Below are 17,154 nucleotides of genomic sequence, written 5' to 3' on the forward strand. Positions count from 1 at the left end.
CACATCAATCGCGCACCCGCAGGCAAATGGTCAGACGGAAGTAATGAACAGAGCCATCCTGCGTGGACTGAAAGCACGTCTGGATCGAGCTAAGGGATTGTGGGCCGAAGAGCTACCAAGTGTCTTGTGGGCTCACCGAACTACAGAAAAAAACTGCCACGGGAGAAACCCCCTTCAACCTCACCTACGGCACTGAAGCAGTGATCCCGACGGAAATCGAAGTACCAACATTGCGACTAGAAACATACAATGATCGGACAAACGGAGATGAGTTACGTACCAACCTTGACCTATTGGACGAGGTAAGGGACCTCGCGCACATCCGGACAGCGGCATACCAGCAGCAGGTAGCTCGCTACTACAATGCCAGAGTAAAGCAACGAAGCTTCTGAGTCGGCGACCTGGTCCTTCGTAAGATTATGGTGCCTGAACCCGGCGTGGGCAAACTTGGACCAAACTGGGAAGGGCCCTATAAAGTAAAAGCGCTCGGGGGGGGGGGCATACGAACTCGAAACCTTGGAAGGCAAACAAGTACCTCGAGCGTGGAACATCGTGAACTTAAGGCGATACTACCTATAAACCGCCAAGCGAAGTGGACGAAATCAGGTCCTATGGGCCACGATGCAGAGCCAAGAGGAACCTCGGCGTAAACAAGCAAAGAAAAGTCGGGCATATTATCAGTTCGACAGAAAATCAGTTCGCTGCAAAAGCCTTCACGGCAAAACAGGTCGCGGAAGTATAATAACCCAGACAAGAAAGTGGCGTATTCAGTTCGACAAAGAATCAGTTCTTGGAAAAAGAACACGGGCAAAAAGATTATCTATTCTGTTGCAAGAAACAGGAGTACATTGACCATAAAAAAAAAATATATATATATATATATATATCTTTACATGCCCGAAGCTACTTCTTCGCCATCAGAAGGCACTTCAACAACACCCGAAGGCCCTGCCTCTCCTTCAGAGTCCGGCTCGCCATCAACAGCATTGGCCATCTCCTGAGTTATACGCGAAGTGGATATGGCACTAACATCGAGGTCGGGGTATGTGTTCCGGATCATCCACCTGCTCAGTTTGAACCCCCTTCTGTAAGAATCCACCATTAGATCATCAAAACGCGGAGAGGCAATGTAGTCTTCAACGACCTTCTTCTTGGCGTCTTCAATGCCTTGGGAAAAAATCTGTGTTCTCTCCCTGATGTCCTCCTAAAGATATTCGACTTGATGCTGAAAATCCAACTTCAAGTCCGCCATGTGCTTGACAACTACCCCCATGGCCTCGGCGTCACGCTGAGACCTTGCCTGCCTGGCCATTGCGACGCGAGCAGCCTCTTCGACAGCATAAGCAGCTGCCTCAGCAGCTCAGGTATTCACCTCTACAGCACGGAAAGCTTCTTCAGCAGCATGAGTGGCAGCCTCAGGAGCTCGCGCCTATCGCGAGCTCCTCTCCACTTGGGCTGCTAAGGCATGAATTGAATAATTCACCTACCAAAAGAAGCAAGTGAGCAATAACAGCAAAAGTGACAGAGAATGAAAAAGGCAGACGGAATCTAACTTTCCACCATAGCATGTGTTACGCCGCGGCAGGCGACCTGATTCAAAGGAAGATCAGTCCACGCCACGATCTCCTCGGGGAAAGTAGCCTCCCTACTCTTTTGAAGAGCGTAGTTCGGCGTCAACATGCTCCTGAACTCCCCTCGAGCTCCCGAACCCAAGGGCCCAGCCCGCATATGAGCGAACCCAGAGTGAGCAGGAGCACTTGAGTATGCAAGCGTGCCCATATGAGTGGTCTCAGCATAAGGCGCCCCGGCAGCTTCATGCATCGGTGGAGCCACCTTGGGCTCCCTGGGCAGATCCTCCTGCGTGTGGTCTGGAACTTGAGGCTCCTCATCCAGGGCAGCTCGGTACGAGTTCGCTTGGCGACCCGCTTCCTCCTTCTCATACCTTGGAACAAATGCCCCCCATGAGTTCTCTCCGCATCCATCACACCTGCAGAAACGAGTTCGACATCAAAAAAAATGAAGGAACAAAGCAAGCAAGAAACCGCATAGCTAGAAACCTACCCGAACTCAGGCTGACCGCAATAAGCTTGGCCTCCGTTAAGTAGTGATGGCACTTTAAACCTTGCTGTGCCCATTGTCGGAGGCCCTTCACCGTCTCTTTATCGAGAGTAACACCTGAATCAGGAGCGGCCTCACCCCACCCAGTCTGAAAGGGACATCCTTATGCACTTCGCACACCGAAGTAGTCCCACTTCCACGCCGAGACCTTATTAGGAAGATCATGCAGAAGCTTAAAGCCCTGGCGAGGAGAAAGGTAATACGCCCGTCTTCCCCCAGGAAGAGAACCCACCTATCTCTTGAGCATCAAGATAGAGGAGAATATCTCTAAGTCTAAGGGGAAATTCTGCTTGCAAAAAAGGGAAACTGTCCCCACCAGGTTCCGAATAGAGTTCGGATGAAGTTGGCCAATGGTAACACCGAAGTGGTTTATGACTTCGACGAGAAGGGGGTGGAAAGGAAGTTGCAACCCCGTAGCGAGCTGCTCTCGAAAAATCACTATCTCATCAGGACCGTGTTCCCAAGGAAAGCTTTCCGAAGGAATAAAATATGTATACCCCCAGAAAGGTTGTAAGACATAAGTATAGATTAAAGCCCCTTAGGCGTCATGGTCGAGGGACCAAACCTGTTTAGCATCCGACCTCGGTGAGAGGTAGACTCCAAACTGCCCGAAGCGGCTCAGCCTACTGGTTCATAGTCCTCGAGTTCCACCTCAGGATCACTGAGTCAGTCGGGGGATACGGCTAGGTTTGTAGAACCTACGTCAGCCCTACTTGAAGAGTCGTCTGAGCTATCAAAGCTAGACATTGAGGAAAAGAGGTGGATTCAGGAAGGTACTCACCGGAAGAAAGTTTTGAAGGCTCCGGACACAGGAACAAGCCAAAAAAAAAACCTTGGAGGCTATGTAACCAGCCTAGACACGAGCTGAAAAAACTTGGACGCGAGCTCAGTAGGCAAACCGCAGAAGTGACAAATTGACTGGGGTCCCCCACTATTTATAGCTACAGTAACCAAGAACCGACCGTGCAGATCAAAGACAATCCGGCGGCCCACATTTGCGCTGACCGCACGTCCCATGAGGTCGAGACATGATTGGCGCATGTCTTTCCGAAAAGAGTGAAACGTCAGCGCATGTCTTCTTAAAACCGACGTCGCACCGACTGCGCCGCACGTCTCCCTGACAGCTGCCCGCGCACGTACAGCGGTGGCACGCTTTTTTCAAGTTTGAATGACCCGTTGTCACGTCCCAGCGGCGCGAATTTTTGAAATTCAAAACGCACGGTCACAACTATCAACATTTATGAGTAGTAGGCACGTTTCCCGCCTTCTTGGAAACCGAAGAACCCTGGCAAAAGCAACTCGCGCAGTCAAGATTTGAAGGATGGGACAAATCCACCTACCACCTCGCGAAACTCCCCGCACCAGGGCAAGACCCTTGGTGCGAGGAGTGGGTGGCAATTGATGAAGGAAGATTTGGCCCGACCTCACAGTTATGCGACACATGGCAAAAACAACAGCTCGGCAAAAAAGCAAGCCTAAGGCGTGAACACCAAGGGGACACCAACGGACCGAACTCCCTACTAGGGGCCTGAACTCACCCTTGGCCCAAAACCAGAGTAATCCGAACTGGCCTACCTTCAGTTTGGGGTATACCTCGCCGAAATGGCCAACCTTGTAACAGCTCGGGGTATACCTTGCCAAACTGGCCAAACTCACAAAAGCTCAGGATATACCTCGCCGAACTGGCCAACCTTGTGACAGTTCGGGATACACCTCGTCGAACTGACCTGCCCTATAGATACCTCCGAATTCAAGACTTCGCCTCGCTCACCACTCCGCATCACCTTCTGGGCACCAAAACCAAACAAGTCGTACCATGCCTGACACTGAGGAAGTCCGTGTCCGAGGGCGCCGCACCTGACTGACTTGGGATCTGACGCTTGGCGGCTGCACTCTAAACGGCCACCTGCCACCACCATTGACACCGCCATCTCCAGTTAGAGAGACGGTTAGGCAGTGACGGTTCTGTCCCAGCAGAAAGGATGACGGCCGAATTGACAAGCGCAAGGGTAATCATACCCGACCTGACAAGGGCCTCGAAGCGAGTGCGCGAAGTGATTATAAGAGCCCCCTACCCCCAACAAACAAGGTATGCAAACTTTGCACTATCTGGTTTTATCTTGCTTTTGAAGGATTCTAACTTAAGCTTCGGAACCGTTACACCGGGCTCCCCCCGGAGCTTCCTCATATCCTCCTTTTCAGGTTCCCTGCTACCCAGTTCAGAAGCAAGGTCGTTGACAGCTAAGGCTAGCCGGATCGCGCATCATCAACAATGATGATTATGTTGCCACCACCACGGCAGGTGATCTTGTGATTGTCTACGATGAGAATTTGATTAATATTGCTTGCGATGAGACAAGTTGGGTGTTGATAGTGGTGTCTGTTTTCATGTTACATCGATAAAGGATTTTTTCACATCTTATACTCCGGGTGATTATGGGGTTTTAAAGATGGGTATTAATGGTTTGTCAAAGGTGATTGACATTGGCACTATATGTCTAGAAACAAATAATGGGACTGAATTGATTTTGAAAAATGTCAGACATGCACCAGACATTCGTTTGCATCTGATTTCTACTAGTGTTCTCGATGATGATGGTTATGTTAGTACCTTTGGTAATGGATAGTGGAAACTCTCTAAAGGTTCTTTGGTTGTGGCACGTGGAAAGAAGTATTCTGGTCTATATTGGACCAAGACTTCAGTTTCCATTGATGGTGTGAATGCGGTTGAGTATGATAACCCGTTAGGGTTATGACACAAGAGAGTTAGTCACATCAATGAGAAGGGACTTGATTGTTTGGCCATGAAGAATCTACTTTCAAAGTTGAAAGGTGCAAGGTTAGAGAAGTGTGCTCACTACTTGGTTGGGAAGCAAAATAGAATATCTTTCAAGAGCCATTCTCCCTCTAGGAAATCATAGTTGATGAGTATCTGTGGTTCGGTGAAGACAAAAACATTTGGTGATGCACTTTATTTTGTTACTTTTATTGATGATCATTCAAGGCAGCTTTGGGTTTATGTATTGAAGAGTAAAGACCAGGTACTTGGTGTCTTTAAACAGTTTCAGGCTTCTGTTGAGAGGGAAACAGGGAAGAAACTGAAATGTATTCGCACTGATAATGGTGGTGAATATTGTGGACCGTTTGATGAGTACTGCAGGCAGTAGGGTATTAGACACCAGAAGACGGCCCCTAAGACTCCTCAGCTTAATGGCCTAACAGAGAGGATGAACAGGACATTGATGGAGAGAGTTAGATGTTTGCTTTCAGAAGCAAAGTTGCATGGATCTTCTTGGGGTGGGGCTTTATATACTGCTGCACATGTTATTAATTTATCTCCTGTTGTTGCTTTGCATGTTGATGTTCCTGATAGGGTGTGGTATGGAAAAGATGTGTCCTATGACCACTTACGTGTCTTTGGCTGTAAAGCATTTGTGCATGTGTCAAAAGATGAAAGTTCCAAGTTAGATGTCAAGACAAGATAGTGTATCTTCATTGGCTATGGTCATGATGAATTTGGCTATAGATTGTATGATCCAGTTGAAAAAAATCTTGTGAGAAGTCGTGATGTAATTTTCGTGGAGGATCAAACCATTGAGGATATTGATAAGGCAGAGAAATCTGAGTCTTCGAGTACTAATGGGTTGGTTGATCTTAACCCAGTTCTTGAGACATATATGCCCAGTGTAGCTAAGTTTGGTAAACGTGATGATGGTCAGAATCATATTCTTGATGATTTGGGTGCCCTAAGGCTAAGAAGAAAAAGAGAGGGTGGACAATATTATGTAGGGCTGAGATTTGATGGCTAAAAGTTAAATGGTGAAGATTAGAAGTTAGGTGCTTCCTAGAGTTATAATGGTAAAAAGAGAGTGCCCTAGAATGGATTGTGGAGATTAGAAGGGATGGAAGGTGAGGATTTAGTAGTTAGGGGCGGCTAGGGGTTTGTTAAGGATAAAAAGAATGAGTTAGAAGGCGCCCTAGGGTTTGCTAAGGTGTGGAGAGCATGCTAATACAGTAGGAGGGGTGCCAAACTGGGTTTAGCAGCTAAGAGGTGCCCTCCTGCTTTCAGCTTTTCAGAAAAACACTCCCTCTCTCAGTTGGACTTCACACCAACTTCCCAAAATCTGCATTTCAACCATGAAAACTTCCTAGTTTTCCCCAGAATTTGCATAGAGACCCTTAAAGGCAACAACATTGCATTTAATTGAGAAAATAGCACATCTTGACTATTCTAAGGCCGAAAATACCTCCAAATTGATGCCCTTAAGGCATCAAAATGCAGAGTTATCAATGCACCATAAAATTGGGTTATCCATTTGAAAATGCAGTCAACTGGATTGCTTCATAAGATGACAGAGGCGTCATAGACCGATGTGTGAGGGGCCTATCCGAAAATGGAAAACTCTCTCATGGTACCTTAGCGTTTACGAACATGATGGATGAGCACTAACTGGATAGAAAGGTTTAACCTAAAATGGCTATAAACCTTGTCTGACAGAGGCCAAAGGGAAAGCTCATAAGATGAGTGGATGAGATCCTTCATAGAAGGTGGTAAGGTTTTGCAGCTGAAATAGTTGGCTTCATGCACCCCATGTGGTTTCCCACATTTCTAGAGACATAGCTATCTCCATCACTGAGATTGGAGTGAGTCTCAAAGATGCCCAAAATAGAAATGGAACATAGATTAAAAGCCCTTTCTATGTGACGACATGAATCAATTAGATTGTAGACTTATAAATCTGCTTTGCCTTTATCAGAAATGGCAAACGGAAACTTCACCAAGTTGTTGGATGATAACAAACTTAAGGGCCCTAATTATGCTTACTGGTTTCAAAACCTTATGTTGGTTTTGATGTCCGAGAAATTTGACAAAATTGCTAGGAACCCTGCTCCGAATCGTTTGGGTAACAGGGCTTCTGAGGCCTAAAGGAGAGAGTATCAAGAATGGAAAGAGAAAAGTTCTCTTTCCCAGTGTTATATTATAGCCTCTTTAGGCAATCCGATACATTGACAATTCGATAAGATCGAAGTATCCAAAGATATATTGGACAGTCCAAAGACTATGTACGAAGAGCATAATCGTTCTACTCGACAAATGGAAGGGTATCAAAACTCACGAACTTGTGTATCCCCCTTAACAGAATCGTTCTCTGTGGTGGTATAACTCAATTGAGATTCTGAGAGGGTACAACTTGCATAATAGATCACCATAGGACGTTTATCCACCCTTTGTCCCAAAACGGCTCCAATGGCGTTGTCGAAGGCATCACACATGATTTCAAAGGGAAAAGACCAATCGAGAGGTTGCAAAATTGGAGCCTTGGTCAGTGTCCTTTACAAGTACTCGAAGGCCTTAAGACATGTGTCATCGAAGTTGAATGGGACATCTTTTGCTAGAAGGTTGCACAATAGTCTGGAATTTTGGGAAAAGTCCTTAATAAATCATCGGTAGAAGCCGGCATGTCCAAGAAAAGAATGGATTTTCTTGATAGAAGTGGGAGGTGGAAGTTTAGAGATTAGGCCAATTTTTGCTTTATCCACCTCAATACCCCATTCAGAAACTATGTGGCCTGAAACAATGCCTTCTTTGACCATAAAATGACTCTTTTCCCAACTGAGGACTAAGTTTGTCTCGATACATCGTTGAAGAACTTTTCGTAAGTGTTCGAGACATGATTCGAAGGAATCCCTAAAGATTGAGAAATTATCAATAAATATTTCCAGGAAATCACCCACCATTTCTGAAAAAATTGTCGTCGTGCACATCTGAAAGTCCCGCAATGCTCTAGTACCCCACCTTTCACTATTTCGTGCATAATCAAAGAGAAACAAGAATTAAACTGAGATAACGGATCAAGTAATAAAATGAAGATAAAATAATAATGAAACAGATTCGGATAAAGCAAATAAATTTTTTTCTCCGTGCTCCCCCAGCAACGACGCCAAAAACTTGGTGTGTCCGGAAGCGTATCGTTAAACACTCTGGACACCAATTTAAACATTTATAATTTCTTTTTTTGTTTCTCACAACAACTATAAACGAAGTAAATTGTGAGAACGGGTCATATCCACAGGAAAGCAAGGAAAATTTTATTACAAATATTAATCCGAATAAAAGAATGCAAAGGGAAATTGCAGAATCACAAAACTTTCATTAATTAAATTGGAATTAAATAAAAATGGAATTTGAACACTACTAAAAATAAAATAAATAATAGAAATAAATAAACAATAGAAATTAAAAAGAAGAAGAAATTTGCAATTCGATCAAAGGTAGCAGTCTTCAAATCTCGCCGTTGACCCTCGAACTTCTCGAGCTAAGCCTTCTGTCTTACCTAGCCAAATTTCAGATCTGCAGAAAAGAAATAAAGTACAAATTAAATCTAATAAAAGTAAAATTTGCAAGAAAGAAAAAAATAAACTAAAAATTAAAGAACATAAAGTAATTCTAAAACTGAAGAAAAAATGGTTGGGATTCAAATCCAAATGTGGCAATAGTGATGTTGGCGAACTGCAAGTAGGAACCCCTCATCTTGCTTGGGCATCCTCCTCTTCCTTCTTATCTGGGTGAATTGACCAACCCCTTCTATAGGGCCCCTAGGACCCTTTTTATAGGGAAGGGTAGAGACAATTGGAAATAGGGGGAAAGATGGGGGGCGGTAGCTGGGATTTAGCAATGTTAGGGATGCCCTAGGGTTTCTAATGAATGACTAAGATGGTTTTTGGGTGATCCTATGGCTGAGAATGGAAGGGGAGGGCGCCCAATATTATGTAGGGCTGAGATTTGGGCGTCCAGAAATGGAGGGTGTAGATTATAACATCTAGGGTTGAAGGGTTAAGATTAAAAGAATAGGTGGTGCCCTATATTGAATGGCTGAAATTTAATGGTGGGGCGCTGAAGGATGAGGAATAGAAGAATAGGTGGCACCCTGGGGTTTAGAAGCTATAAAGGAGAACCCTAAAATGGTTGGTGGAGATTTCACATTTGGGGTGGCTAGGGTTAGCTAAGGAGGAAAAGATTAAGTTAAAAAGGCTCCCTAGGGTTTTCTAAGGAGAGGGGAGCATGGTAATACAATAGGATGGGCGCTAATTGGGTTTAGTAGATAAGAGGCGCCCTCCTATTCTTAGTTCCTTACAAAAACACCCCCTCTCTCAACTGGACTTTGCACCAACTTTCCAAAAACTACACTTCGATTATGAAAACTTCCTAGTTTTCTACATAATTTGCACAAAACCCCTCAGAAGTCGCATAATTGATTTTAATTAGAAAAATTATACACTTCAGCTAATCGAATGCCGAAAATACCCCTAAATTGATGCCCTTAAGGCATCAAAATGTAGGATTATCAATACTCTCTTCAAAGTAACAAACAACATGTAAAGAGAAGGTTGGAACACATTAGTGCCTCTCTTGAAAGTAGAAGCACCCTTTCTGAAAAATAACAACCTTCTTTTTTTAGCCTTCATGTGAAGAAGGGAAAAACTAGAGACTACAGTCTTTACTCTCTTGTCAATAGGACTAAGTCAATAAGGTTGAGTCCTTTCCTTTCTTTGGACCAGAGTAAATGAGAAGCTAGAAACGTATCAGCCCTTTCTAGCTTCTATATTTATCTAAACCTATGTCCTAATCATAATAGGACTTTTACTTAGCTCAATAATTGAGACTGTACTTTAAATAATGGTCTATACTTGATTACTTAAAAACTTTTTAGGCCCATTGACATATAACTTGGGCCAATTCTAGTTTACAACATAGAACCATGCTTATTAGTTATAACATCCCTAACCCATTTAATTATGGATCCTTTAAGCCATATGTATTGATATAAAAGGGGGCACTATTAAGTTCTTAATTTTGTTAGACTGGGAGCAAGTTATTAGATTACTCCCAATCGCAACTTAAAAAAAAAACTAAAACTAAAACAAAGAAAACAAGATTTCTTTCCATTTTGATCTTTTAAGCATAGCTAGTCCTATGGGCAAGCTGAAACAATTTAAGAAAGAAAGGAGCCTACAATCCAGTATAGTGAATAACATGTCCCAAGTTAATTGAACCTTATTTATAATGCAATAAGCATTTAATGGACCTATAGTAGAGCCCATTTAGTGGGATAACACACTCTAAAATGATTAAATCTATATTAATTAATAATCTTGTGAGGTGTCCCACTTATTTATAAAAGGGATGTCAGTTGACTTATTCTAATAAGAGGGATACTTTCCCTCCTTTAGCCACTTGAAGTAGGGAGGCACATATTACCCTAGAGAGAGTTATTTTCCCTCCTTTAACCACTTTAAGTGGAGTGACACATGTCACGAATAGAAGATTCTTTTCCCTCCTTTAGCCACTTTAAGTGAGGTGACACTTGTCACCCTAGGAAGAGAAGAATTTTTTCCCTCATTTAACCACTTTAAGTGGGGTGACACATGTCATCCTAAGAAGGAAGAGTTTTCTTTTCCTTCCTTAACCTATTTTAAGTGGGATGCTTATTAACACCCTAACAAGAGAGGGGTGAAAAGATACTTAACCACCTCCCTCCCCTATATAAACCTCTCTCCTACAAGTAGGGGTGGCAACGAGCCAAGCTTTTCATGAGCTGCTCGAGCTCGATTCGTGAAAAGCTCAGCTCAGCTCGGTTTTAGCCAAGACCGAGTTCGAGCTTGAGCACAATTCAATGGCTCGATTATTAAACCAGTCGAGCTCGAGCCTACTAGAGCTTAGCTCGTGAGGCTCGTGATATATATATATATATATATATATATATATATATATATATATATATATATATATATATTAATGATTATAATTCTTAATTTTTTAAATATATAATTCATAAGCCGACCTCAAGCTTATGAACTTTTGACTCGAGCTGAGCTCGAGTTCAAGGTTTTGGCTCGAATCAAGCTCGAACTCGAGCTCGAGCCTTATAGAATAGTCCCGAGCTGAGCTCGAGCCTGATACTATTCGGCTCGGCTCAGCTCGGCTCGAATCCACCCGTACCTACAAGGAAGAGGGTTAATGCTATTTTGCTGGCTAATGTTATTTTGTTAACAGAATTTCCGGCAACAAAAGATAATCAAGTTTAGAAAAAGAAGATTATTGTGGTGTGGGGAAAAAAGAAGAAAATGATAAAGAGGAAGGTAGGGATTGAAGTGTTCCTCCCCTACCACTTCACTATGATACTCCTACAACTTCCTTTATGAGAACCGTCTTTCCTTCTACTTCTTTCACCTTTATCTCTTTATTATTATTTTTTTCTCTCATTCTACATCCTTGTCCATGAAAGTTGCCTGATTATGATTTTTCACACCATATTCACCTAAATTCATTACTTTATATGACAATCATCTATAGTCTTATTCATGAAACTTGGTTGATTATGGTTACTCACACCATGATAATGCACATAACACTATTTAAAGGATGGACATCTACAACCTATTCATGAAATATGACTACTTATGTCCTTATTTGCTTGTTATGCACAAAAAAAAAGTTTATTTATTTATATTTACTAGTTTTAAAATAAAGAGGAAATATATACTAGAATTATCAAAGAAACATTTTATATTAAAATTCTACTTAGTTTAGTCTATTCACTTGTACTTATAAGCCAAAATCAAGATGTTTTTTCTACCCCTTGTAGAGATGTAATTAAAGGGATGTCTACATGATTTCCTAAATGGGACTTACCCAAATATTGAAGCACCCAGTTATTAGTTTAATTTAGTGAATTATGTTATGTGAGAAAGTGTACTAAAGATCTTCCACTAATAGGAAAATATAAGAAAACAAGCATGAGAAGAAAAGCTAACATAAGAAAAGCTAGATTAAGAAAACAAACAGTAACACTGAGAACCCAAAAAGAAATTAAGGGGAATAAACCAAACAAACCCTGCAATCCAAAAACAAATAGTAACACTCAGCATCGCAATGGGTATCAACATTTATACTTCTACAATAAAGAAAATAATTGTCAACATAAACCCCTATAATTGGAAAACAAAGAGAACCCCCAAGATTAAGGGGAAAAATCCTACCAAATCCCTACAATAAAAAAAAAAAAAAAATAGTAATACTCTCCACTACAATGGAAATCCACCTTTTCACCGACTGAACCTTCATGAGCACCATCTTTGAAAAAGCAATTACCTGATGAAGAAGCAATACTCAATGTAGTAACTTGTGACACAGAAGGAAAAGGAAAGATTTTTGCTCTAGAAGACTTCTTCTGCAGACACCCAGAGAGAAAACAAAGAAACCTCACCAGAAATGTTCCAAAAAATCCAAGCCTAACTCCCATGATAGACACAAGGGGGAAGAGAATGGGAGGGGCAAAAATGCTCGATATAGCTTTCAAGAAGGTTGGAAGACATTTCCCACATGGGGTGGGCCTGGTAGGGGACCACATGTGAAATCTAGGACTTCTCTTTCAAGGGCCAAATAAAACTTCGCATGCATGAACGTACAGATGCAATGGCAACAGCAACAACTGGTGATGAATACTGAATCTTTCCAAAGATAAGGGGGCAAAATCCGCCAGTGACAAATGGTGAAAAAACCAATGGAAAGATAGGGTTTTAGAGAGAAGGTGAAGCCGGCCAGTGACTTTTTTCCCATATGTACAAAACTATCAATAAACTCCAAAATCCAAAACATTAAAAAACATATCTAAAAATCAATGAACCAAAACACCTAAAAAACATGTCACAGTAGAAACCAATGTACCTTCAACAGGAGGAAAGCACAATGCCCTACCAGTCACCATGCACAAGACCTGGAACGCCACAAAGTAAGAGAACAGGACAAGAAGGAAGAAACAAACGCTTGGAAGCCAAGGAGAGCACAACAAAAGGGGAGAAACAGACACATGAAAGACAAGATAGGGTTTCAAAAAGAACAGAAGAATGTAAGTTAGGGTTTCACCTGAGAAAAAAGAAGCAAGTAGGGTTTAGAGAACTTCAAAAAGGGTAGAGGATAGAGTTCCGAGGACATAGGCAGGAAAAGAACTGAAAGGGCATTTCACACACTCGACAAACATCCCATGTGCAGACATAATAACACTAAGGGGGATAACCTCACATTCACTATATGAATACCATGTCCAGGGACCATAAAGGCTAGGGAGGAGCAACCTTCCACGCTCCATACCCTTCCTATGTGCAGATACCATTTGTTGCAAGGAGAGCGCACTGTTGTACACCCATTTTGTTGTTAGTATGTATATTAGATGTTGGAATCTTGTGGCAATGGAAAAACCTGATGGAGTTGTGAATTGATCATGGATGCATCTATTTACAATGTTTTTTTGAGTTGATATGGAGCAGAAAATACTGAAATGGCATTATCTAAAGTTTGTTGGTTTGTAGTTTGTACTAAAATGCCAACATCTAAGGTCTGCTGCTTTGGACAAAGATCTGAATTTTGAAAGCTGCAAAAAGCAAAGCCCAAACCAGAAAGGAATCTGTTTTTGCTCACTTGTTCTATTCATGCAGATCATCAACCTACCAACAACATCAATTATTGAATGTGTTTCCATTGTATGCACTGTTAACTGAATTTTCACATCACTCAATCTCCATTGATATATGCTGCACCAACTATACATGCATTTGTGCTTCCCTCTGAATCTGGTACCAATGATAACATTCAGAATTCACTCTTTCTTTCTTCTTGTTCTTTTGCCCGTCTAACAATTAAATTGATTGTTCAGCAGCTTGTAACATTTCCAATTCTTGCCACAACCTCCTTTCTTCAGTGAAGATATCTCCCAACATACTTCTATTCCATCTACTCAGCACACCTATGGAGGGGTCAACTGATAATGTTTTCGACAAGATTTCACTCATTCTGATGGTTAGAATTTAGTTTGACATGAACACAGTCTGAGGAGATGGCCATGCATATAGGACATTTTATCCATATATGTTGGTATGGCGCTTTACCTTCTGGAGCTTTCCCCACTCTAAGATATTCAGAAGATTCATAGGATAAGTCACCAAAAATCCTTACAAGAGCAGGCTCCATCAATGAATCTGTGAAACCGAACTCGGTCCCTGACAATGATCTCCCGCTCATATATTTTACTGATTAACTTTGTCACCTCATGGCAATCCCCACAGACCCTTAAGTTCTTTACCACTCGAATCACCACAGGAGCCTTTGTCTTTAGTAATCCATAAGCAATAGCCAACCTTTCACTGTGCTCAAAAAGAGCATTTTCTTTCTCTTCATCACTCACATCATGTAGAACATCTGATGTACATGGCTCATGCCCAGCATGACGAATGCGATCAGATATATCCTCCAAAAGTCTAGTTATCTCCTTTGTCTCTGGGTGGGATCCATCAGCCATCACAAACTCATGTATAAAACCATCAATCTCTATTGAACTGCAACCAGGAACCAACTTCAGGCCATTGTCCTTCATCTTCTTCCTCACATATTTCGCTTTCTCCCACTGTGAACTTGATGCATACATATTTGATAAAAGAATGTAATTCTCCCCATTCAAAGGCTCCAGTTCAAGAAGCTGCCCTGCGATAATCTCCCCTTTATCCAAAAGACCACTCTTCCTACATCCTACAAGTAATGTCCTCCAAATTACTGGATTTGGTGATATGGGCATGGCTTCAACAAAAGTGCATGCTTCTTCAACAAGGCCAACGCGACATAGCAGATCAACCATGCAACCATAATGCTCAATTGATGGTTCAATTCCAAGCTTGAGCATGCATGACCAATATCTCCAACCTTCAGCTACCAGCCCACCATGGGCACAAGCAGATAAAACACCAACAAAGGTTGCCTTATTAGGCTTAACCTGTAGGAGTTTTCAAAATGAATTAGTTAACTTGCCAGTATTTGGCATTATGTAATTCTCTTAAGCAATTGAAAGAATGAACACTATCGTATTACCTTCATTTCTACCATCTGAGAAAAGAAATGTAAAGCATCCTCTTTAAGGCCATGAATTGCCAAGCCCATGATCATCGAGCTCCAAGCTTTGGTATCTCTCATAGGCATTCCATCAAATAATTCCCGTGCTTTCTCAATGCACCCACACTTAGCGTACATGTTAAAAAGTGCAGTACCGAGTTCAAGATCGACATTAATCATATGCTTATCAATAAATGCATGGACCCATCTTCCCAAGCCCAATGCCCCAGCAGCAGCACAAGCAGAAAGTACACTGACCATGGTAACCTTATCCGGACTAATCTCTGTCTTTTGCATTTCCCTAAACAAACTCAAAGATTCATTAACCAGCCCAGTTTTAGTATACCCACTAATCATGGTGCTCCAAGCGACTAAATTCCTCTCAGGAATTTCATCAAACGCACATCTAGCAAACCGAATCTCCTCACATTTTGCATAAAAATTGACAAGTGCAGTTTGTATGAACTGACTCGAACCGAGCCCGGATCTCAGAACATGGGAATGGATCTGCAGTCCTTCTCTAAAAGCCGAAACTATTGAACACGCCTTGAGGACAAATGCCAGGGTGAAGCTGTTCGGACTAGGGTAACCCCTTTGAATCAACCTTTTGAATAAAAATAACGGCTCTTTAGATGGGATTTCCAGAAGGGAACAACCCCTGATCAAGCAATTCCAAGAAAATATGCTTGGGTTTCGAATCCGAGAAAACACACTTCGGGCATAATCAATGTCCCCAACAGGCGAGAGGGCACAAAAGCCCACGATCTTGTTCAGAGCGTAAGATAAGGTGGTGGAGGGGAGGCCCTGTACTAGAAAATGGGCGTGGATTTGGTGCACAATACGCATGTTCGAACATTTTTGGATTAAAAAATCAATGTATGCCTCTTGTTCGAGCTCTTCTTCTTGTGGAGTTTTTCTGGTAGAGAGGGGGACGACAAAGCTCATATCTCGTATGTAAAGGTTTCGGACGTCTCCCCTGTTAGAACAGTGACCCGACTAATGTCATGGAATAGGTGGAACAAGTAACCCAAACAAAGAACAGACTGAAAAGAATAAAATCAAATCAAAATAAAAACGAAATGGGTATATCAGTTTCTCCCACTGATGCTATTGACCATGACCATGCCAGCAGGTTGTTCCGAGAAATGAAGGGAGTAGTCCTTCAGGTGAACAGAGCACCAAAATTGCAGTGTGAAAAACCAAACAATGAGCTTTTCTACCACTAAAATTGATGGCAGTTTTATCCAGCATTTATGGAGTGGTGCTCTTTAGATGCAGCAAGAGATCTTCTGGCTCTGTATTCGAACATCCCCTGATCAGCAGTGCTTCTTATGGCCAAGCGACCTTTAACCCGGTGGATCCTATGAATTGTTTTGAGCAGGTTGAATCTTCAATTGGCTTTACGTTAACGGATTCAGGAATCTTCTGGCTCATGCTCTTGCAACCTTAAACCGAAGCAATGGATTTGGGTTTATCAGCTTCCACGGAGTCTAGGGGTGAAAATGGATCGGATTATGATGCGATTTGGTCCTATTTTGTCGGGTTTTGAATTGAATCGGATAATTCGATCCGACTGAAAGGAATCCTATCCGATAATATCAAATTCGGATCATCCTTTCAGAGTTGAAAAAAATACTTATATATTTTGTTTTTCTTTATATAAACTGTTATGTTTTTTATTATAATAATTTGTTAATCACCATTTATGAGATCCGATTGGATCTTCAGGTTCAAATAAATCTCAGATATGTGTTATCAGATTGAATTCCAATGTACCTTGATTTGAATCCAATCCGATTTATTTGCATCCTTCATTTCTTTCTTCTATTTATTCATACAGGTTGAACCCAATTTTTGAAAACCCAACTAGGAATGGCAATGGGGCAAGGTGAGGACAGGGGGCCACTCTCCATCCCCAATGGGAATCCCCATGGCTTGTGATTATTTTGTTTTTTATTTTTTATTTCATTTAAAATTTTAAAATAAAATAGTTAACATTTAAAATTTTATTAAAAATATATAAATGTATTAAAACATATTCAACTATATTTTTAAAAATATTAATATACATACATGCATGCATGCATGAGTTAATG

At 41.8% G+C, this 17,154-nt stretch overlaps 1 protein-coding gene across 2 annotated transcripts; it reads right to left on the reverse strand.

Annotated features, from left to right (window-relative positions):
- Positions 1-13,364: 13,364 nt before the first annotated feature.
- On the reverse strand, positions 13,365-16,503 carry LOC148872216 (pentatricopeptide repeat-containing protein At1g59720, chloroplastic/mitochondrial-like). 2 transcript variants are annotated; one of them, XM_088968540.1, is made up of 3 exons: positions 16,174-16,503; positions 15,038-16,034; positions 13,365-14,942 (listed from the first exon to the last, which is right to left on the reverse strand). In XM_088968540.1, the coding sequence occupies exons 2-3, from the start codon at positions 16,001-16,003 to the stop codon at positions 14,115-14,117; spliced, it is 1,794 nt and encodes a 597-aa protein (XP_088824666.1). In that variant the 5' UTR covers positions 16,004-16,034; positions 16,174-16,503; the 3' UTR covers positions 13,365-14,114. The 2 variants fall into 2 exon arrangements, with proteins under 2 accessions (XP_088824666.1, XP_088824665.1); XM_088968539.1 differs by having other exon boundaries at positions 15,038-16,503.
- Positions 16,504-17,154: the final 651 nt, after the last annotated feature.

This window comes from Nelumbo lutea, chromosome 2 (assembly GCF_056320005.1).
Source record: "Nelumbo lutea isolate HS-2025 chromosome 2, American lotus-T2T, whole genome shotgun sequence".
Taxonomy (NCBI): domain Eukaryota; kingdom Viridiplantae; phylum Streptophyta; class Magnoliopsida; order Proteales; family Nelumbonaceae; genus Nelumbo; species Nelumbo lutea.

Excerpts from the sequence above, each read along its gene's own strand:
- LOC148872216 (XM_088968540.1), bottom strand. The coding sequence starts at position 16,003 with ATGAGCTTTGTCGTCCCCCTCTCTACCAGAAAAACTCCACAAGAAGAA. Across the intron at positions 14,943-15,037 it reads CTCAGATGGTAGAAATGAAG|GTTAAGCCTAATAAGGCAAC; the intron begins GTAATACGATAG and ends AAACTCCTACAG.